At 62.1% G+C, this 21,699-nt stretch overlaps 1 protein-coding gene across 1 annotated transcript; it reads right to left on the bottom strand.

Moving 5' to 3' along the window:
- Positions 1-1,577: 1,577 nt before the first annotated feature.
- Positions 1,578-18,412, bottom strand: RNF212 (ring finger protein 212; the record flags this gene model as incomplete). Its single annotated transcript, XM_080656268.1, has 10 exons — positions 1,578-1,615; positions 1,757-1,899; positions 3,453-3,525; positions 5,178-5,238; positions 6,690-6,735; positions 9,324-9,382; positions 10,324-10,380; positions 11,975-12,049; positions 17,336-17,397; positions 18,304-18,412. 10 exons carry the CDS (start codon positions 18,410-18,412, stop codon positions 1,578-1,580), a joined length of 723 nt encoding a protein of 240 aa, XP_080512394.1.
- Between the last annotated feature and the right edge of the window lie 3,287 nt (positions 18,413-21,699).

The following is a 21,699-nucleotide window of genomic DNA, read 5'->3' as shown; positions in this document are numbered from 1 at the left end:
ACAGCGTCACGTGGAGTCAGTCACCGGGAACAGTGTCACGTGGAGTCAGTCACCGGGAACAGTGTCACGGGGAGTCAGTCACCGGGAACAGTGTCACGGGGAGTCAGTCACCGGGAACAGAGTCACGCGGAGTCACAGGGAGTCAGTCACCGGGAACAGTGTCACGCGGAGTCACGGGGAGTCAGTCACCGGGAACAGAGTCACGCGGAGTCACGGGGAGTCAGTCACCGGGAACAGTGTCACGCGGAGTCACGGGGAGTCAGTCACCGGGAACAGTGTCACGCGGAGTCACGGGGAGTCAGTCACCGGGAACAGAGTCACGCGGAGTCACGGGGAGTCAGTCACCGGGAACAGTGTCACGCGGAGTCACGGGGAGTCAGTCACCGGGAACAGTGTCACAGGGAGTCAGTCACCGGGAACAGTGTCACGCGGAGTCACGGGGAGTCAGTCACCGGGAACAGCGTCACGCGGAGTCAGTCACCGGGAACAGTGTCACGCGGAGTCAGTCACCGGGAACAGCGTCACGCGGAGTCACGGGGAGTCAGTCACCGGGAACAGCGTCACGCGGAGTCACGGGGAGTCAGTCACCGGGAACAGCGTCACGCGGAGTCACGGGGAGTCAGTCACCGGGAACAGCGTCACGCGGAGTCACGGGGAGTCAGTCACCGGGAACAGCGTCACGCGGAGTCACGGGGAGTCAGTCACCGGGAACAGCGTCACGCGGAGTCACGGGGAGTCAGTCACCGGGAACAGCGTCACGCGGAGTCACGGGGAGTCAGTCACCGGGAACAGTGTCAACGCGGAGTCACGCGAAGTCAGTCACCGGGAACAGTGTCACAGGGAGTCAGTCACCGGGAACAGTGTCACACGGAGTCAGTCACCGGGAACAGTGTCACGGGGAGTCAGTCACCGGGAACAGTGTCACGCGGAGTCACGCGAAGTCAGTCACCGGGAACAGTGTCACGGGGAGTCAGTCACCGGGAACAGTGTCACACGGAGTCAGTCACCGGGAACAGTGTCACGCGGAGTCAGTCACCGGGAACAGTGTCACGCGGAGTCAGTCACCGGGAACAGTGTCACGGGGAGTCAGTCACCGGGAATAGTGTCACACGGAGTCAGTCACTGGGAACAGTGTCACGGGGAGTCAGTCACCGGGAATAGCGTCACGCGGAGTCACGGGGAGTCAGTCACCGGGAACAGCGTCACGCGGAGTCACGCGGAGTCACGGGCACACGTGACAGGATGTCCCAGACAACAGTCACCTGCCCGAGCTGCTGGCCAGCCTGCGTGTGGGTCAGTGCGAGGCTCTCCCGGGGCTCCTCAGGCTGCGGCCCCACCTCCCGGCTCTGCCCCGGCCTGACCGGAAAGCCCCCCGAGACGCTGCTCGCGCACCCGGGGTGTAGGGGCGCGTCGCACCAGGAAGGCAGTTGCACGGCCTTGGAAGCCAGAAGACGCTTTATTGGGTGGCACTGCCAGAGCGCTGCATCGAGGAGAACCGGAAAATCCACCCGCTGCCTCTCGTGAGCTTCTGGTGAGCACGTGGCGGGCGGCTGGGGCGTGGCGGGCACGGCAGGGCGTCACCTCCTGGGCGGGAAGCCCCCGAGGCTGGCAGACCCTGCGGAGCACAGAGCAGAGACACCGTGTGAGCGCCACCAGCTCTGAGGCACCAAGGGGACGCTCAGACACAACTCAGAACACGTGCTGCCACACACGCCACGCCGGTCACACGCTCTCCAAGGGAGGCCGCGGTCCTTGCCTGACTGCTGCCTCTGCAGGAGCCCCGAGATGCTGATGGGCGGCCTGGGGGCCGGGGCCGAGCCCCCTCCTCCCGCTCTGCCGGCCGCCTGGAGGCCGAGGCTTTGGGACGACCCCCGGCCGGGCATCAGCACAGGTGGGACCCTAGGAGCAAGGTCACAAACAGTCACCAGCGCGTCAAATGACTTTGGCTACATGACGCTTTTTTAGGGTTAAAGGCCGTGTGTTGGTTGAAACACACGTTCCCAGTGCCCAGGAGGAGGTCACGCCCTGTGCTTGGGCGATGGCACTGCGACAGCGGCACACACAGCGCTCGCCAGGCAGCCTCCGATGCACGTGGCTGCCCCTCACCAGGCCCGGGGCCTGCTCTCAGCGGGCCCTGCCACTGCTGTCCTCTGTGCTGGTGCCCACAAAACCCAGGAGTCACAATCGCAGGCACCTGCGGGAGGGCCAGTCCCCGGGCAGTGGGCGGGGTGAGGGGTGGGGTCCCGGGCAGTGGGCGGGGTGAGGGGTGGGGTTCCGGGCAGTGGGCGGGGTGAGGGGTGGGGTCCCGGGCAGTGGGCGGGGTGAGGGGTGGGGTCCCGGGCAGTGGGCGGGGTGAGGGGTGGGGTCCCGGGCAGTGGGCGGGGCGAGGGGGCTGGGTTCCAGGCAGTGGGCGGGGTGAGGAGGCTGGGTTCCGGGCAGTAGGCGGGGTGAGGGGTGGGGTCCCGGGCAGTGGGCGGGGTGAGGGGTGGGGTCCCGGGCAGTGGGCGGGGTGAGGGGTGGGGTTCCAGGCAGTGGGCGGGGTGAGGGGTGGGGTCCCAGGCAGTGGGCGGGGTGAGGGGTGGGGTCCCGGGCAGTGGGCGGGGTGAGGGGTGGGGTCCCGGGCAGTGGGCAGGGTGAGGGGCGGGGTCCCGGGCAGTGGGCGGGGTGAGGGGCGGGGTCCCGGGCAGTGGGCGGGGTGAGGGGCGGGGTCCCGGGCAGTGGGCAGAGTGAGGGGCGGGGTCCCGGGCAGTGGGCGGGGTGAGGGGCGGGGTCCCGGGCAGTGGGCGGGGTGAGGGGTGGGGTCCCGGGCAGTGGGCGGGGTGAGGGGGCTGGGTCCCGGGCAGTGGGCGGGGTGAGGGGCTGGCACAGTCCTGCATGGGAGCTGTGGTCAGGCAGCGGGTAGGGTTGCCTCATGCACCGGGGCCGTGGGCACAAGTGTGGCTCTGGGCTGGGGAGGATGCGAAGGCCACGGCTGGACGTGGCAGGAGGCCAAGTGTGGACGTGGCCTTTGGCATAGGTAGCCAACAAGAGGCTCCAGGAGGGGTGAGGGGCACCCGCCTGAGCTCCGGTGCCCAGGCAGAGCCCTGCGCAGATGCGGGCCCACGTCTCAGGCAACGGGCTGGGTCATGGGTCACGTTCTGTTCAGGGGTTGGCAAACAGCAGCCCTTGGGCCAAACCAGCTCCTGCCTGTCAGCAGCTGTCGGGACACAGATGTGCCATCGGCTCCCCGCCCGCCTGCCAACCCTGAGCCAAGACGCTGCAGCCACGCAGGGCGCCTGGGAGCTGCCACTAACCGGGAGCAGCCTGAGTTACATTCTAACTTCAGAAAAGCGAACCATCACGTGGTCCGCACAGCACGCTCCCCGAGCGCACAGCGGGCTGGAGAGCAGCAGGCGAGACCTCCTGTCTCACTCCCCACCCGAACGTCCTTCGGGACCTGCCCGGGGACCTACCTGAGCGCCTGGGACCCGCTGGTGCAACCTGGCGTCAGGCTGAGCTGCTGAGGCCCGAGGCGGGAGACGCTGCCTGCAGGCATGGGGGGGATGGGGGGTGAACACAGCGCTGCTTCGGGAGAAAAGGACACACCTGCTGTCCCACTCACGCCCCCCACTGCGCCGCCCTGCACACCCCCCCACTCAGCCGGCACCCTGTGCACCGAGAGCTTTCACACCACCACCCTGAGCAGCCGCGTGAAGGCCACAGGACTGCTCAGGACGGGCTGCGGGCCGGCCTCCGCCTGCGCTGCCATGGTGGCAAGGGCAACGCCGGGGCACGGGGCGCTCAGCACTCGCCCCCACACGCCACTCCTGTCTTCCCGCTCCTATCACTGCCCTCAGGAGCTCTCCGCTCTGAGGAGAGGGTGGGGTCAGCGGCGCCGACCAGGGCTGAGGTGCCACCTCCCCCGAGCCCGCGTCTCCAGGCTTACGAGAACCATTCCTGGATCAGAGGCCGGCTGTATGTCAGTGAGACCAGAGGGCATGCGTGGCCCTAGCAGCCCTGCTGAGGCGGATGGCGACAGACAAAAGGCAGAGACGGGAGAGAGCGGGCAGGGAGGCTCCCTGTGTCCTTTCCAGCCCAGAGCCCCGGTCAGAGAGGCTGAGCACTGCTCCGAGGCGGCAGAGCGCCAAGTGGCCTGGGCTGCGTGGACCGCAGGCGACACTGCCCTCTGACGCGCAGACCCCGCGGACAGCTGAGAACCCGTGACGCAAACATCCCGGCAGGTTCTGGTAGTCCTGTTTTTGTTTCCTGTATTTCCAGATGGGGGACTCCCCGGGGCCTTGCTAATCCCAGACACACTGCCCTGGCTGGGCAGGCTAAGTCGCCTGGGTCGGAGGTTTGCCTGTGAGGATGTCGCCGGCCCACAGCCTGTGCTCTGGCCACCTCCTCCACCTGGCATCCCGTTCTGCCCTAATCCCTGAGGCGGGGCCGACCCGAGGGGCAGCCCCTGCACCCCCACACCGCCAGCACCATGCACACCAACCAGGGCCAACCCCGGCTGGCTGGCCTTGTGGAGCCCGGTGCCCGCTGGCCCGGGTGGCGGCCGTCTCCTGGCCTGCCGGCCTCCCCGGCCGATGCACAAATCCCGGTTTTACGCTCAGGCAGACCCACACACGCAAGCACCTCCTCTTCACGCTCACAGAGACTTGTGGGGTAACCGTGGTCAACAGTGACGAGGGACTCGAGGCCCCGACAGGTCACCAATTGTCTGGGTCCGAGCACAGTGCTCCGAGGCCAGGTGGCCTGGGCCCTCCATCGGGCTCAGCTGTTCAGGCCGAGCCGTGGCGCAGGGTCTGCTGGGGCGCATGGAGGCGGAACCTCTCGAGCGGAGCTCAGGGCAGACGGAGGGCGCCCTCGGGGCCTCGGCCCAGCAGAGACAGCCAGAGCGCTGCTGACCCAGGCCCCTGAGCCAGGCCTGAGGCTTCCGCGCAGGAAGCAAGGCTATTTGATGCGGCGTGGACAGAGCTGCCCCTAAAACACCTGGCATCTAGGAGGGAGGGTCAGCCCCAGGGCGTGGGAGCCTCGTCTCCCTGTGCCACCAGGCGAGGCTGAGTCCCCGCTGAGCAGGCGCCCGGACGCTGTGAAGCGGGGGGAGGGGAGACGGCTGAAGGCGGCCCTCGGGCACAGCCTGGAGAACGTGATCAGACATCCCTCAGGGTCCGGGTGAGGGAGGGACTCACCCATGCGTCCGTCCTGGGGAGGACTGATCAGGGAGACTCTGGTGGGGCCGGCTGGCTCGGGCTAAGGACGGGAAAGAGAACAGTGCGTCACATGACTCTTCATGGGTAATGAGAGCCCCTTCGCCCTGAGAACACAGCCCCTCGCCAGCTTGCCATGCCCGCCTAGCCCGGTCTGCTGGGACGTAGCCCTGTGAGACAGGGTGTCCCACTGGCCCCACTGTGCCCCTGGCACTCACAGCAGTGAGTGGACAAGGGATTTGGTAGGTGCTTCTAAGAATTTCAGAACAGAGAAAAAGCAGACAGTTTCAGCTGACGTTAGACATTTTAAAACCCCGAGTCAATCCTCATTTTCGGTGCAAAACTGTCACCTGGAAACCCAGGTGTTGATGACGGGGCCTGGTACTGCCCTGGCAGGGCCTGCGTGCCGGGCCTGCTCCCGGCCAGGCACACCCAGCACCAGCCATGTTTCTCTCACGGTGAGCTGACCACCTCCTCACCAACAGGCTGTCAGGGGTCCTGGATTCATTCAGCCCCTTCCCACCACGTGCCCAGACGGAGGCGGCCCACCATGTGTCCCACACCAGCATGGCCCTGCCTCCCGCGGCGGCATGGTCGGGAAGGAGCGGCCACGGTCGGGAAGGAGCGGCCACGTCGGGAAGGAGCGGCCGCGTCGGGAAGGAGCGGCCGCGTCGGGAAGGAGCGGCCACGGTCGGGAAGGAGCGGCCGCGTCGGGAAGGAGCGGCCGCGTCGGGAAGGAGCGGCCGCGTCGGGAAGGAGCGGCCACGGTCGGGAAGGAGCGGCCGCGTCGGGAAGGAGCGGCCACGAACGGGAAGGAGCGGCCGCGTCGGGAAGGAGCGGCCGCGTCGGGAAGGAGCGGCCGCGTCGGGAAGGAGAGGCCGCGTCGGGAAGGAGCAGCCACGGTCGGGAAGGAGCGGCCGCGTCGGGAAGGAGCGGCCGCGTCGGGAAGGAGCGGCCGCGTCGGGAAGGAGAGGCCGCGTCGGGAAGGAGCGGCCACGTCGGGAAGGAGAGGCCGCGTCGGGAAGGAGCGGCCGCGTCGGGAAGGAGCGGCCGCGTCGGGAAGGAGCGGCCGCGTCGGGAAGGAGAGGCCGCGTCGGGAAGGAGCGGCCACGAACGGGAAGGAGCGGCCGCGTCGGGAAGGAGCGGCCACGAACGGGAAGGAGCGGCCGCGTCGGGAAGGAGCGGCCGCGTCGGGAAGGAGAGGCCGCGTCGGGAAGGAGCGGCCACGAACGGGAAGGAGAGGCCGCGTCGGGAAGGAGCGGCCACGAACGGGAAGGAGAGGCCGCGTCGGGAAGGAGAGGCCGCGTCGGGAAGGAGAGGCCACGGTCGGGAAGGAGAGGCCACGGTCGGGAAGGAGAGGCCGCGTCGGGAAGGAGAGGCTGCGTCGGGAAGGAGAGGCCACGTCGGGAAGGAGCGGCCATGGTTGTTAGCACTGAGAAGCAGGAGGCTCTGAACGTGCAGGAAACACGACACACAGGGGAACAGACTACTCACCCTTCTTAGTGGGGAGGGCGTGAGGTCAACCTCCATGGGCTCCACTCTGTAAACCGACAGCCGCACAGTTACTGGCCTGAGACTTGGACGACTGACACGCGCACGAGGTGCCCAGACGCCCGTCCCATCCTCCTTGCTCACGCTGGGCCCCATCAGCCGCCTCCCTCTTAGCTCTTGACAGGCTGCCACTTGTCTGTCAGACCAAACCCTGCCCCCCGTGGAGGGAGGGCCTGCCGAGCTCTGAGAAGGCCCTGCTGGCCGGCCCACGGGCGTCTCCAGAGCAGGTGGCCTCCTCCGGCCGTGTCTCTGCTCCTCCAGGTCCTGCCAGGCACCTGGAGTTGCAGCATCTCGTTTGCTTTCGGTGCCACTCGCTGCTGGGCTCACTGCACACAATCAGTGCTCACAGGGCCAGCTCCTTAACTTACCGCTCAAGGCGGACAGAGAAGCATCACCTGGGCTTCCCCACAGGAGGAAAGGGCAGGGAGGGCGGGAGGGGGGAAAGGAGGGATGGAGAGGAGGGAGGGGGAGGGAATCAATCACTGAGTCACCTTCTGGCTGCGTGCTCTGCGCCAGAGCCCGGCTGCCCTTGGGACACAGGGACGGGCAGTGTGGGCGGATGCCGCCAGGGCCTCCTGTGCTGCGTTTGGACCCCGCTCCCAGCATTTCAAGGAAAAACAGGTGGAGGAGGGATGCTCTCCAGGGACCGGCTGCCAGGGGTGTCCCCTGTGCCAGATTTGTTTCTGAACCGCCCTGGGCATCCTGACCCCAGAGGAGAGAGGCCCACCCAAGTCACATGACCACTCCTCCACCTGCCGCAAGGCCACAGGGACAGGGCTGGGATGGGCCAGCCCCCAGGTCGTGGCGATGAGTGAGAGCTGCTGCGGAGCGAGCTCCTAGGGCCTGTGCTGAGCGTCAGAACTTGGGAACTTGGAGGGGTGAAGGGTGGCAGGAGGGGCGTGGGATGGCAAAGAAGGACCTGCACAGCTCCTGCGTGTGGCCCACTGACACCCGCCCCAGCTCCCCCAGCCCTGCGCACACACCTCTCGGAGGGGGCGGAGGAGCCGGGAGGCCGGAGCAGCTGTCCGCGGGGCTCTGATGAAGGAGCTGTGACAAAACACCGCAGGGTGAGGGCGCGCCTGCCCCCGGCTCTGCCCTGGCACGTCCTCGGCTCGCCGCGCAGCAGGCCGCCACTTACTTGAAACTGGACTTTGGAGCACGCTGAAGGCTGTGTGTTGGGACGGTCTCATACTAAACAGATGGGGAAAGGGATTGGTAAACCGTAAGAACTTATTCCCAACGGCGGGCAGGGCTGAGACCCCCTCAGCGCCTCGCCCGCCCAGCGCTCACTTTCAGCCCAGAGGCCCTGAGGCTGGCCACGCAGCGGCAGGGCTGGGCCCACCAGCACCTCTGCAGCACTTCCTGCTTCCCAACGACCCTACAACTGGGCACGTGGGAGGCTGTCTCCCCAGACCATGCAGGACAGAAGGCAGGGCAGGGACCCCTCACCCCAGGATGCCTGCGAGGGAGCTGCCGGTAAACCAGGCCTCACTGGCGTGCACCGACCGCATGCCCAGAGGACCCTGCACCGACCGCCACGCCAGAAACGCTCCGCTGCGAGCGCAAGCCGAGGGGGAGGCAGGCTTGGCCTCTCGAGGGTTTCAGGGGCAGGAATAGGATGCCTGGCAGACACAGAAATAAGCCCCGGTCACGGTGACCAGATGGCCTGGACGGCTGAACAGAGCAGGGACATAAGCTCAAGGGAGAGGCGAGAACAGAAGGGCTGGAGCCTGAAGGACGCCCGCAGGCGTCAGGGGGCCTCGCGGGGAGGGCCAGCCTGCGGGCAGGAGGCACAGACAATGCTGCCGGGGACTCAGAGGGCCACAGCCGGGAAGGCGACGGCTGGAACTTTCCAGAATGATGAGATGATTGCCCAGAGGGAAAGCAGGTCATACAAAGGGGGACAAATACAAGGGCCCTGTGTGCCCCTGCAACTGGGTCTCGCCCCAGGGGGCCTGTCAGGCTCAGGCCACGGAGCCCCCCGTGCTGCTGCCCACAGGCCTTCGGCAGCATCGCCGAAGCAGCCCGGTGATGGTGGTGGGTGGGCAGAGGCCGAGCGGGACCAGTGTGCCCAGCTCCTGCTGCAGCCCGGCCACAGTGCGCCGGGCACCTGCACACACAGCCAGTGGACAGCAGAGCCCCAGGACCTCGGCGCCGTGGCCTTCACGTGAACGTGTCTCACACACGGGGCTTCTGAGTATTCAGCCGCGTCCCACAGCACCGCCCTCCCTGACCGTGTGAACCGTGCATGGACGGCAGCCCGTGCTCACCTTCCATGACCGCCGTTCCTGGGAAAGGCCCAGGCTGCGGCCGCCCGGAGGTGGAGGGGCCGCCCCTCTCCGGCGGGGTCGTGGGCTCTGCTCCCCAGCCCCTCCCGCTGCCTGGGAGTCACAGGACAGGATGCCCCCTGGGAAGCCACTCCTCTTCGCTGTGTGCTCTCCTCTCCCGTCCCCAGGCGGGCCCTGACAGCTTCTGGGAAACGGCCCCTCGTGAGGGCCGTGGCTGGGAGGCAGCGAGCGGACGCCTGGCTGGGCTCTGGGGCGCGGGGGTGGGGAGGGGTGGGGGGTGGAGACCTACCTCTGCAGCTGCTCCACCCGCAGCATGGCCTTCCTGAGGGACTCCTCCAGCCTGGCGATCTGCACACAACGCAGTGACTCGGTTACAAGTGGCAGTGCAAAGAACGCAACCCTCAACTCTTACACCTGAGGCAGCACCTGAGTCGGGAGGGAGCTGCTGGGCCTGGGGCAGCAGCCAGGTGCGGACACAACCCACAGGGGCCGGGGCTGGGTAGCGACATGTCCCCTCTGGGCAGACCCACCCAAGGCCTGGCCTGGGGCATGTAAGGAGGGCCAGGCCTAAGGGCAGCGATGCCTCACACCTGCCCTGTGGCACACAGAGAGGTCACGGCCCCAGGGTGGACACCAGCCGGCTTCCCCCTCGAGGGGGTGATCGTAAGGTCTGTGGCTTCAAAGCCAGGCTCCTTGCCCTACTCACTCCATAACCTTCAATTTAAAAAACACGATGGTATGAAGGAATAGAGAATTGTCTAAGCTGCTCTGAGGCCCAGACATCACTCCCGGCCAGGTGAGGAAGCAGCCAGGTGAGGCGGCGGCCCGGGGTGTATCCTGTGGGCGTGGCCCCAGCACAGGAAGCTGACCTTGCTCCTTTGCCCTCTGCCGGTCCCTGTCCCTCCAGGAGGCCTGGTCCCAGCCAGCTAACGCTGCCCTGAATGAAGCTTCCTTTCCCGGGAGCGTCCCCTGCCTTCACTTAGCTCACCAATCAGGGAAGGAGGATGTGTGTTGGGCAAATGAGCAGGCGTTTCGAGCCTCCCTGTAAGGATCAGTCAGCGCTCATCAGAGTCGCTGTTCATGAAAAAGTGCCCGGTGAGTTTGGGGGTACCGAGGGTCAGAAGTGAGCCCCGAGATAAAACTGGCCCAGTGACCACTGGCCCTGAGCATCGCTGTGGCGACAGGAGCCGTGCAATGGGCTGAGGTCCACGGGACAGATGCCCACCCCGGCCCTCCCCGCTGAGCCGTGGGGGGGTCACAGGGTCACATGAAGTCAAGATGGGGTTTACCTTTTCTCTGTAGAAGGCTAACAGCCTCTTTCTGTGTTTTTCTTGAAATTCTGAAATCTGGGAAGATGACACAGGTCAGCTGCTGCAGGGGCACATGGCCACGCTGTGCATTCCACACACCCCTGCTGCCTGCTGGCCCAGGGCTGCCTGCGTCTTCGCGACCTTGGTCACCCCGCCGTGCACGCAGAATGCAGTGGGCACGCTCACACAGGGGAGCACGCCCCACTGAGGCCAGGAACACACAGGGCACTGTCTCTCTCTAGCCCCCCCACCCCCCACCTCTGTGACATGTGCGTGGAGAGGGCTAGGTGGGCGGGACAAGCCGCCTCCCGGGAGCTGTGACGGGGCTGGGTTCCCAGCGGCACTTCCGTTCAGGAGCTCCCTTGCACATGGAGTGCACACGGTCTGGAGGCGGCCCCAGCGCTACCAGCCGTGCTGACCCGGGGAGGGAAGCACTACATCACACCAGGGACGGTATCAGACACAGAGCAAGAAAGCCCCTCTGGCTCCTGCCCCTCGAAGGTGGAGCGGGTTGATGGATGCAGGGGGGGGTCCCAGGCTCACCTTCAAGTTACTGAGGACCCCTAAGAGCTCTGCTATGTCAGTGTTTCCCCACTAGAAGTTAATACTGAGAGAAATGTCAAGGGTTTATTACTGTAAAACAGCAAGCCCAGCACGCCGAGGGAGACAGCGAGCTGCGACCCCTGGTGTCCGAGGCTCTGGAATCCCAGGTGGCGCTGGGACAGACATGATGCCCAGAGGCCCGGAGGGAGGCACTCGGCAGCCAGCTGCCTCTATGGCCTCTCTCCACCTGGGCGGGGCGTGGGCCCGAGATAGAGGCGCCCTGCCTCCTCCTGAGGCTGCCCGAGGCTCTGCTGTGAGTCTGAGTGCGATGGGGAGGGCGCCCCAGCTCACCGACACGGCAGCTTCTGGGTCCCGGGGACCTGGCCCAAGAGGCCCCTGGGAATGTGCAACGACGTCGGTCCATGGCCCTGCTTGGCTGTTGCCTTGTGCCCAGGCCGTGTCCTGGGGCGTCCAGGCCCCCGGGGGCCTGCAGGGTGGAGGGGCACAGCCCTGACACCGTGGGCACCGCGCCCGAGAGCAGCCCCCAGAGCCGGGCAGTCCTGGGCTGACATGTCTCCAAGAGGACAAGCCAACGGCCCAGAATGGCCAGGCCACAGTGTGGTCGCTCAGCCAGCTGCTCGGCCTCTTCGGGGAGGGAGGGGGGCGGCTGTCAGCGGGGAGGCAGGATGGGCTGGCGGAGAGGGCTGCTCTCCAGACAGCTCCCTGGACAGCCTGGTGGGCCAGGAGGTCAGACTGGCATCGGAACCAGGGAGGGCACCTACTCGCAACCTCAGAGGCTGGGCTGGGGAGCGCGCCTGCAGCCAAGAGGCTCAGGGTCAGATACTGCAGCCACAGCGCCATGACCCAGACTCCTGCCATCAGCCGGGCGTCCCGACCAAAGGACCCGTCACCCCGCAGCAGCGGGGCAGGAACGCGGAGGGGAGACGGGGCAGGGGCCGGGAGCCCCACCCACAGCCCCCGCCCCTGGGGTCTGCTCTCCAGGCGAGATCACTGGCCCTGGGTCATCAGGAAACGGGTTCCCACGGCGACAGGCACGCGTGCCGCCGGAGGAGAAGGGCCCACGCACCTGGGCGGTCTCCCTGGAGTACTTCCTGCACAGGCCGTCTACGCCCACGAAGAGCGCCTGGATCCCTGGGTCCGTCTGGAAGAGAAAGACTCCAGCTGCCGCTGCCCGGGCACGCTCAGGGCGTGATGCAGAGGCAAACTGGAGGCCCAGAGAGAACCTCGGGGACCCGTGCTTCCCTCGCTGTCGCCAGCAGGCGCGGGGCACCCCGCTCCTGGCTGCCTGGGGCTGTGGGTGAGGGCAGCCTGCCGGCAGCTGGGGGAGCCCTCTGGGCCACAGGTTCCTCTCTGTCAGAAGGAGCCCAGGCCTCTGGGGAGGGCTCAGGGCCGGAGGGGAAGCCGAGCTCAGAGGAAACACTGCGTCAGGGCGGGAGTGCTGAGGAGCCTGCTATCAGCCAGTCCTTCAAGAAGCAAACATGAAGAACTCGAGGAAAAGCGGGGATTCGAAGTGGTGCTGCCCACTCCACAGAGTCATGCCTGCCTCCTCCTCCCCGCTCCCTGGCACCCACAGCCCGGCATCCCCAGCGGCCGACAGTGACAGCCATCTGAGGGCTTAGGCGTGGGAGGACGCCTGAGCAGGAACAGACGGGGACACACACAGCCCCCGGTAAGGACAGCAGACCCAGAAGATGCCGGCGAGCCGTCCCCTCCGCAGCCTGGTCCTGGCTTCAGAACTGTCAGCATGTCCCGGGCATCAGGATGGAATGTGAGCCCATCCTCTTGTGCTCCCTGTGTCCCAGGTCCCACCAAAATGAAGTAAACCAAGTGTAGGGAGGACACTTGATGGACGGGAGAAGCTAGAAAATGTCCCTGGAAGGCCATGCCTGGCCCTGAGCCGCCGCCAGACCTTGGAGGGAGAGGCCACACAGGGCGTCTGGACAGCTGGGTCCCTGGACCCTACCCTTGCAAGTCACAGGCAGGTGGACCTCAGGCAGGGCAGGGGCTCCAGGTGCCCGTGAGCCTGCTCTGCACCAACTCAACCTGCCACCCTGGCCTCGCCCCACACCTCAGAGCCTGGTCCCAGGCCACAGAGGGAAGCATGCCTTCCGAGGGCCTGGGGGCCCAGGCCACAGGAAATGGGGAGCGCCCACAGAGCATGGCGGCCTGTGCTCAGGAGTGGAGAGCAAGTTACACACAGATTACCACACAGTGAAGACACCTGTGGACAGGGACCCGTGTGGACAGGCAGGTGTGACTTCACTCTATGTGGACAGGATCCTGAGTGGACAGGCAGGTGTGACTTCACTCTATGTGGACAGGATTCCGAGTGGACAGGCAGGTGTGGCTTCACTCTATGTGGACAGGATCCTGAGTGGACAGGCAGGTGTGGCTTCACTCTATGTGGACAGGATCCTGAGTGGACAGGCAGGTGTGACTTCACTCTATGTGGACAGGATCCTGAGTGGACAGGCAGGTGTGGCTTCACTCTATGTGGACAGGATCCTGAGTGGACAGGCAGGTGTGGCTTCACTCTATGTGGACAGGGACCCGTGTGGACAGGCAGGTGTGGCTTCACTCTATGTGGACAGGATCCTGAGTGGACAGGCAGGTGTGGCTTCACTCTATGTGGACGGGGACCCGTGTGGACAGGCAGGTGTGGCTTCACTCTATGTGGACAGGATTCCGAGTGGACAGGCAGGTGTGGCTTCACTCTATGTGGACAGGATCCTGAGTGGACAGGCAGGTGTGGCTTCACTCTATGTGGACAGGATCCTGAGTGGACAGGCAGGTGTGGCTTCACTCTACGTGGACAGGGACCTGAGTGGGACCGGGTGTAGGGAGGCTGAGCACCTCCACTCTGATAACAGCCCCTGCACAGGTTCTGGGGTCTCCCTGAAGCTCAGCAGGATACCACAGGACAGCCAACCCGTGAAAGCCACAGCAAACGGAGCAATGTTATCCAAGACACAGAAAGCATTCATGTCCAGGAAAGCAGGCTAAGGAGTGCAATATGCATCACAATGCAGGCAGCTAGGGCCCCTTGGGAGACCGTCACCAAGGGCCTCAATGAAGGAAGACAAAAGGAATTCCCGAGGGCAGAAAGTGAACCTCAGGGGTGACAAAAGGAATTCCCGAGGGCAGAAAGTGAACCTCAGGGGCGTCAGGGAGACGGGGAGCGGGGGAGCCGGAGGAAGCGGGACTGTGGGAACCTGGGCTTCGGTGGCGATCTGGGCAGCGATGTCTGTGGGCTTTACGTCTCTGCGAGAGAAGAAGGTGTGCGGGGCAGCACGAGGAACCGTGGGAAGCAGGAAGTGGAGTCGAAAGGTCCAGGCCCCGCCTGGGAGGATGGGAGCCTGTCCGACTTTAAAGGCAACCGTGCTGTGTGCTCAGGTGTCCCGACCAGGGCGAGTCACTCTGTGCAGAATTCGCTGAGCTGTGCCCTTTTACTTTGTGCACTTCCTGCATTAGACTTCAATGAAGGTTAGTAGAAATGGTAACTACAACCCCCCAATATTTCTAAATTAACCAACATACCCTGGGTCGCAGGACTAATTGAGAAGAAATGTGAATTGTCTTGCTCAGGCAAGGATGAGCACAGACGGAGGGTGCGGCCTGGGATGGAAACACAGGAAGACAAGGTCGGGGAGTGAAGTGAGCACCGTCTTAAAGAGCAAACGAAAGCAAAGAGAAAAGAGAAGACCAAAGGGCACGGACTCATAAAGCAGACAACAGGTGTCCAATAAAGATACACAGAACCAAGAGAACAGGTGTACAAGAAAGCAGACAACAGGTGTACAATAAAGATACACAGAACCAAGTGTGAGCTCTTTGAAAATACGAATAAAGGTCAACAAGCACTTGACAAGACTGTTCAAGAAAAGGAGAGAAGGCACAATAACCAGCATTAAAACGAAAAAACGCGTTTCACTCCAGACCTTCCTGACACTAAGAACCCCGAGGACTGAACACGTGTTGGGGGCAGGACGTTCAAACCTTGAGATGAAGTGCACACACTCCTGGTAAACGCTCACTTAGGTCGCCCGGGGAGAGGGAGGCATGCTGAGCAGTCACTTGTCTACACAGAAATTAAGTCCCTGGTGGGAACCTTCCTCCCACATCCCTTCCCGGTTCAGACAGTTTCACCCGAGAATGCCACCACACTTTACGAATAAGCCCCATCGCGGAGAGGAGCGGACAGAAGGTCCCAGCTGCTTCCACGAGGCTCGCCCCGAAGCCTGGAAAGGGCCCGGAGAGAGGACACACGCAGCTCCCGCGTGGACACAGGTGCACGGCGTCTAGCTCATCTAGACACACGCACTAGCTGCCTCACACCAGGCCGGATCTATTCCGGGAGCTAGTGTGGGCTTCAAGCTCTAAAAAACAAATGCAACTCACCACACTGACAAAATAAAGTAGGAAAACCAAATGATAAGCTCACCAGTGACAGAAAAGCCATTAGGTAAAGCTCAACACCGTTCATGATAAAAAGCCTTAGCAAAAAACCCACGCCGCACACAGCACCTCATGGAAACACTGCTATTGACCCTGAAGTCAGGGAGACGTCCGGCCGTCTGTGCTCCGCACAGTACGGGGTCCAGGCTGAGGCAGGGGAGAGAAACACAGAAGGACTGAAACACAGTCAGAGACGACGACTGTGGAGTGTGGACAAACCGACAGCTGAGCCAGTGGTTACCAGGTGCACGTAGGAGGCCAGCAGGTGTAAGCTCATAGACGAGACTCGATGGTGCTCGGCCGGGGTGCTCAGTGGTTGAGCATTAACACAAGAACCAAGAGGTCACATGCCTGGGCTGCGGGCTCAATCCCCAGAAGGGGCGTGTAGGAGGCAGCCCATCGATGTTTCTCTCCCACTTATGTTTCTCTCTCTCTATCCCTCTCCCTTCCTCTCTCTAAAAATAAAAATAAAATAAAAACAATAGAAACCTATTTAAAGGGCCATGCAGTCACCTTTAAAGAGTGTGGGTGTGCCCACAATATGTCGCCTGAGAAAGCACCATTTTTGTAGGAACAGACCCGAGTAGCACAATCAGACCCGGCGCTCCCCTCCTGGCTGCTGTCTTTGGGCAACAGAGTCCAGGGCTTCCACTCCCCCACTGTGTCTTTTGTATCATCCACATAATGTGTGACTGTTCTACATTTGTAACCAGAAAAAAGGCAATTGTTGTAGATTAAAACATCAGATCAAATGTAAAGAGGACAATTATCTGTAACTAAATTGAAAGCAAACAAGTTAAATTCATGTATTTTACAAAGAGAACAAAAGACACCGTTTTAAGCCTACTGCAACAGCAATCCATTTAAAACCTACTTTCCTCCAATCCTCTTAACTAGGTATCACAGCTGTGAAAAACCAAACTCGATCACCTTCTTTTTGTTGTTACTCCTCACCTGAGGTATTTTTTCTATTGATTTTTAGAGAGAGTGGAAGGGAGGGGGGAAGGGGGAAGGATAAGAGAGGGGAAGAGAGAAAAAGAAAGGGGTGGGGGAGAGAGAGAGAAACATTGATGTGAGAGAGATCGATTGGTTGCCTCCGGCACATGTCCTGACCGGGGCCAGGAATCAAACCTGCAACCCAGATATGTGCCCTTCACTGGGAATTGAACCCACCACCCTTTGGTGCGTGGGCTGGCACTCTAAGCCAGGGGTTCTCAACCTTTCTAAGGCCGCGACCCTTTAATACAGTTCCTCATGTGGTGGTGACCCCCAACCATAAAATTATTTTCGTTGCTACTTCATAACTGTAATTTTGCTACTGTTAATGAATCACAATGTAAATACCTGTGTTTTCCGATGGTCTTACGCGACCCTGCTGGCGGTTCTCAACCTGAGGTTCTCCACCTCTGGCCGCTGTGCCTGGTAAGCACTGAGCACACCCCAGGGCTCCACCACCTTAAGGAGCTTGCGTTGCACGAAGGAATCCATGCAACCCGTTTTAATTCCCAGGCACATCGCACAGCAAATGGCCAATAGGCCGGCCTACAACTAAGACGGTTGTATGGCCCTAGCTGGTTTGGTTCAGTGGATAGAGCATTGGCCTGAGGACTGAAGGGTCCCAGTTTCGAGTCCAGCCAAGGGCACATGCCCGGTTGGGGGCTTGATCCCCAGTAGGGGACATGCAGGAGGCAGCCGATCAGTGATTCTCTCTCATCATTGATGTTTCTATCTATCTCTAACCTCTCCCTTCCTCTCTAAAATCAATAAAAAATATATTTAAAAAAAAATAAGGTTGTATGAAGTCCCCCAAACCAAATCCTAACGGTGCTTTGAAATTCTGTAAGACCTTCCAGTTAACCTGACAAAATGAATGAAAATTTTAGACACCACAAATGACGAAAAATTGAATCTCAAATGGAAGGGGAGACACAGTGATCAATATTCAGAGTATACACTGCAGATTTCAACTTACATGTTTCGAAAGTAAAACTGTTTGACAAGGAAGTTTACAAATCAAGCATTCATCCTTTTTACCTACATGAAAAAAAGAGCAAACGCTGTATTATCCTGGTCGGCAGTGCCGTTACATACATATAAATACAGACTTCAAGTGGTAACACTTCTTCAAAAAACATGCAGGGTTTTGGCCCTTACATTTTTTTTTCACCTTCAGACAGTGGGTGAGACTCTGGATGGAGTTGAAAAGATGTATACAACTAACAATCCTTTTCTTCCCTGTTTTCCAAAGACGCCCCCAAACAGCGACCCTAAAGGGACAGACTGCCTCCCCCAGTCTCTGCCCCAAACCCAGAGCCTGCAGCACCTACTCCTCGGGGCTCCTCTGGAATCCCAGCTCCACCGCGTGGGGGGCGGCGCCAGCATCAGCCTTTCCTCCCGGCAGGCCCCGCACCGCTCCCCGCCAGCTTCGCTTCCTCCCCCAGCAGCCCGGGCCCAGGCGGCAGCCCGCACCCCAAACCCAGCTGCGGGTGTCCCCTGACCCAGGACCGCATCACCCAGCTGGGAAGTGGGTCCCAGCACCGCGGGCTCTGCAGCCCTACGGGGTGTCCCCTACTTCCTGGGTGTCCCCCATTCCTTCTGCGGGGTTCGTACGGGCTGAGGAGAGAGGGGCCCCCAGTTGGGAGCGGCTTCAGCGTCTCCACCCGTTGCCACCACGGAGCCCAGTTCACCGCCCCTTCCTCTCCGTCCTGGGGGGGGAACGCCCCGACACGTCCCCGCACCGGCGCTGACATCTCATCGCCCTGGATGTCCCTGCCACCGGCCCCCACCGTGTCCTGCCCGCGCCCCTCACCCGCCCCCCAAGGCCCCACTGCGCCCCCAAGGCCTGCCAACCCTCAGCCCTGCCCCCCCACGGCCCCGCCTCCCAGGGCCGCGCCCCACGGCCCCGCCCCCCACGGCCCCGCCCCCCAGGGCCGCGCCCACCTCTGCTCAGGCAGCTGTCGCAGTACACGTGGCCGCAGCTGGTGAGGCTGAAGTGCGAGGCCCGGCCGGGCGGCTGGAAGCAGCGGTTACAGAACACCCAGCTGGCCATGCGTGCGACCGCCGCCGCGCCCACGCACGCGCCCACGCGCACGTCCACGCACACGCCCACGCACACGCACGCACCCACGCACGCGCACGCACCCACGCACGCGCCCACGCACGCACGGCCCCAGCGGCCCAGGGCTGGCCGGAAGTCCGGGCCTGCGCCCGAGGCAGCTCTGCGCCTGCGCCTACGGGAGCGCAGCCCTGCGCATGTGCACCAGCGCCCGGTGCTCCCGCCCAAACCCCAGCCTGACAGGCATAGGCGGCGTGAGGGCGCAGGGAGGGCCTGTCTCTCCTGCTCCGGCTGCACTTCTGAGGGAGCAACAAGCACCGAGGACCTGGCACCTCCTCCCGGCGGCGCTGGACCGTCCTGAGGGCAGCGGGTCGCAGGCCAGGCCACAACAAAGGTGTCGCGTCAGCGTGGGCCGCAGGGTCAGGTGAGGCCGCGACTGCGGGGACACGACTGCGGGGACATGGCGTGGCCTAGGGGGACCAGGTGGCCCCGCATCTGTCCGTCTGTCCGTAACTGTGGGTGCAAGGGTGGGTCCTTGGGGCTAGGCAGGCCGGGCGGTGACACGGGGTGTCCAGAAGTTCGGGAAGGGTGGTGGGGAGGCGGGGCGCTGGAGGGGACGGGAAGGTGGAGTCTGGGGACCTGAGGGCCAGGTGCGCCCGTGGGCGGCCGCCTCCTCTCCCGCACGTGGGGGGCTCGGCCGCGGCTGGGATGCTTCCCCACGTGCGGCCATTATCTCCGCATCGGAAGGAACAGAAGGCAGGTGGGAGCCCGCCGCCAGGCCTGCTGGGCCCGAGCTGTTACCTCCCGTCTCAGAGGGGCCCTGGGCGGTGGCTGCTGCGCAGGAAAGTGGTGTCTCCTGGGCAGTGGGGAGAAGCGGAGGTTCAGGATGACTCTGCGCTCAGCGTGGGCCGTCCTACTGTGGCTGTGACCCCTGGGACGGGGCTGTGACCCCTGGGATGGGGCTGTGACCCCTGAGACAGGGCTGTGACCTCTGGGACGTGGCTGTGATTTTTGGGACGTGGCTGTGACCCCTGAGATGTGGCTGTGATTTCTGGGATGGGGCTCTGACCTCTGAGATGGGGCTGTGACCCCTGAGATGTGGCTGTGACCCCTGAGACGGGGCTGTGACCTCTGGGACGTGGCTGTGATTTTTGGGATGGGGCTGTGACCCCTGAGACATGGCTCTGACCCCTGGGACGTGGCTGTGACCCCTGAGACGGGGCTGTGACCTCTGGGACGTGGCTGTGACCCCTGAGACGGGGCTGTGACATCTGGGACGTGGCTGTGACCCCTGAGATGTGGCTGTGATTTCTAGGATGGGGCTGTGACCTCTGAGATGGGGCTGTGACCTCTGGGACGTGGCTGTGACCTCTGAGATGGGGCTGTGACCTCTGGGACGTGGCTGTGATTTCTGGGATGGGGCTGTGACCCCTGAGACATGGCTCTGACCCCTGGGACGTGGCTGTGACCCCTGAGATGTGCCTGGTCCAAGGTGAGGTGTGTGCCTAGTGCAAAATAATACCCAGATTCCCAAGCCCTCATATGGGAAGAGGAGTGCAGTAACAATTGGTGCTGATTCTATATAAGCGGTAACATTAAAATACACGTTTGTATTGACTTTAGAGAGAAAGGAAGGGAGAGACAGATAGAAACGTGGATGAGACAGAAACAGCAACATTGATGGGCTGCCTCCTGCACGCCCCCTACTGGGGTGGAGCCAACCCAGGCACGTGTCCCGTTGGGGAATCCAAGACCTGGTGGTGCGGGGTCTATGCTCAACCACTTAGCCACACCCACCAGCAGTGGTAACATTTAAAAATATCTTTTTATTGATTTCAGAGAGGAAGGAAGAGAGATGGAAACATCAATGATGAGAGAGATTCATTAATTTGCTGCCCCTTGCACACCCCACACTGGGGATGGAGCCCAACCCGGGCATGTGTCTGGACTGGGAATCGAACCTGGGACCTCTTGGTCCATGGGACGATGCTCAATCCACTGAGCCACCACAGCCGGCCCATTTTTGATGTAATGGGTTAAATATGTGTCACTAGGGTTGATTTTGCTGTTTTTTTAAAACCTTCGTTATGTGACAAGCAGAAAACTTCAATTTTGCCTATGTGGCTGAGACTTTATTTCTGTTGGGCAGTGCTGGCATATGCCAAGTTTGAAATAAGAACTGATGATGCGCTTACCTATCAAATCCAGGAGCTACGTTGTCAAAGCAACCTTTTATCAGTGTTAGAATTCTATAACTTCAACCTCTGGTGACTGGAGTCATGGAAGTACAGTAAACCTCACTTAACGTCGTTGACAGGTTCTTGGAAGTTGTAACTTTAAACAAAATGACATATAATGAAACCAATTTCACCCTAGGCTCATTGATATTAACAAGAGTTAAGTTCCTAAAGCATATTTCTGGTCAGAAAAACACCTAACTTCTAAATAAAGACCCCAAACACTTCTCATATTAACCACTGAAGTAAATATAAGCTACATGTACATTTAAGAAAGATTAATGAAAAAAAGACCAAAAAAAAAAAAAAAACCACAAAAACAAAAGATTAATGAAAACAAGTAAGATCATTATTTTCCAACCTGCTTATTCCCGTTTAGGATCACTGATGGCCAGTCCATCCTGACAGCTCAGGGTGCAAGGTGGGACCCCACCCAGACAGGATTCCCTTCCATCGCAGGGTCACCCACACCCACACCCACACCCATACTCACTCCGACTGGGACAATATGGATGCACCATTCACTTCACATGTACATCTGTGCGCGTCATTGGGATGTGGGAGGATCCCCCCCTCCCACACACACACACGGGGAGAATGTGTAAATTCCACAGATAGTGAGCCCAGCTGGGAAACATTTTTCTTATCAACATTATAACAAAACCAGGGGTCCAGTGCACAAATTTGTGCACCTTGAAAGGAACTGTGGGCTGCAAGGCTGCGGTGAGCACAGGGCAGGTCTTGGCCCATCCTCCGCACCCCCACCTGGCCCCTCCCGCCGTGACCCCCGGCCCCCTGTCTGCTAGAAACCCTGCTCCTGTCGCTGCCGCTCCCATACACTGATGGCACCGGCCCCGCTCGCACCCGCTGACAGCATGGAGCGATTGGGGCCAGCGCCAGCAGCGGGTGCAAGCGGCTGCTGCTGCCCTGATCACGCCTCAGGAGCAGGGGGAGGTGGAGAAGCCCTCAGGGGTGATCAGGGCCTGCAGCCGCCACTCATACTGGCTGACAGCACCGAGCAATCGGGGCCAGCGCAGGGCACTG

Source organism: Plecotus auritus (assembly GCF_963455305.1).
Source record: "Plecotus auritus genome assembly, chromosome: 1".
Classification (NCBI taxonomy): domain Eukaryota; kingdom Metazoa; phylum Chordata; class Mammalia; order Chiroptera; family Vespertilionidae; genus Plecotus; species Plecotus auritus.
The sequence above is the reverse complement of the archived record's forward strand: the minus strand, read 5'-3'. Positions and strand labels throughout refer to the sequence as shown.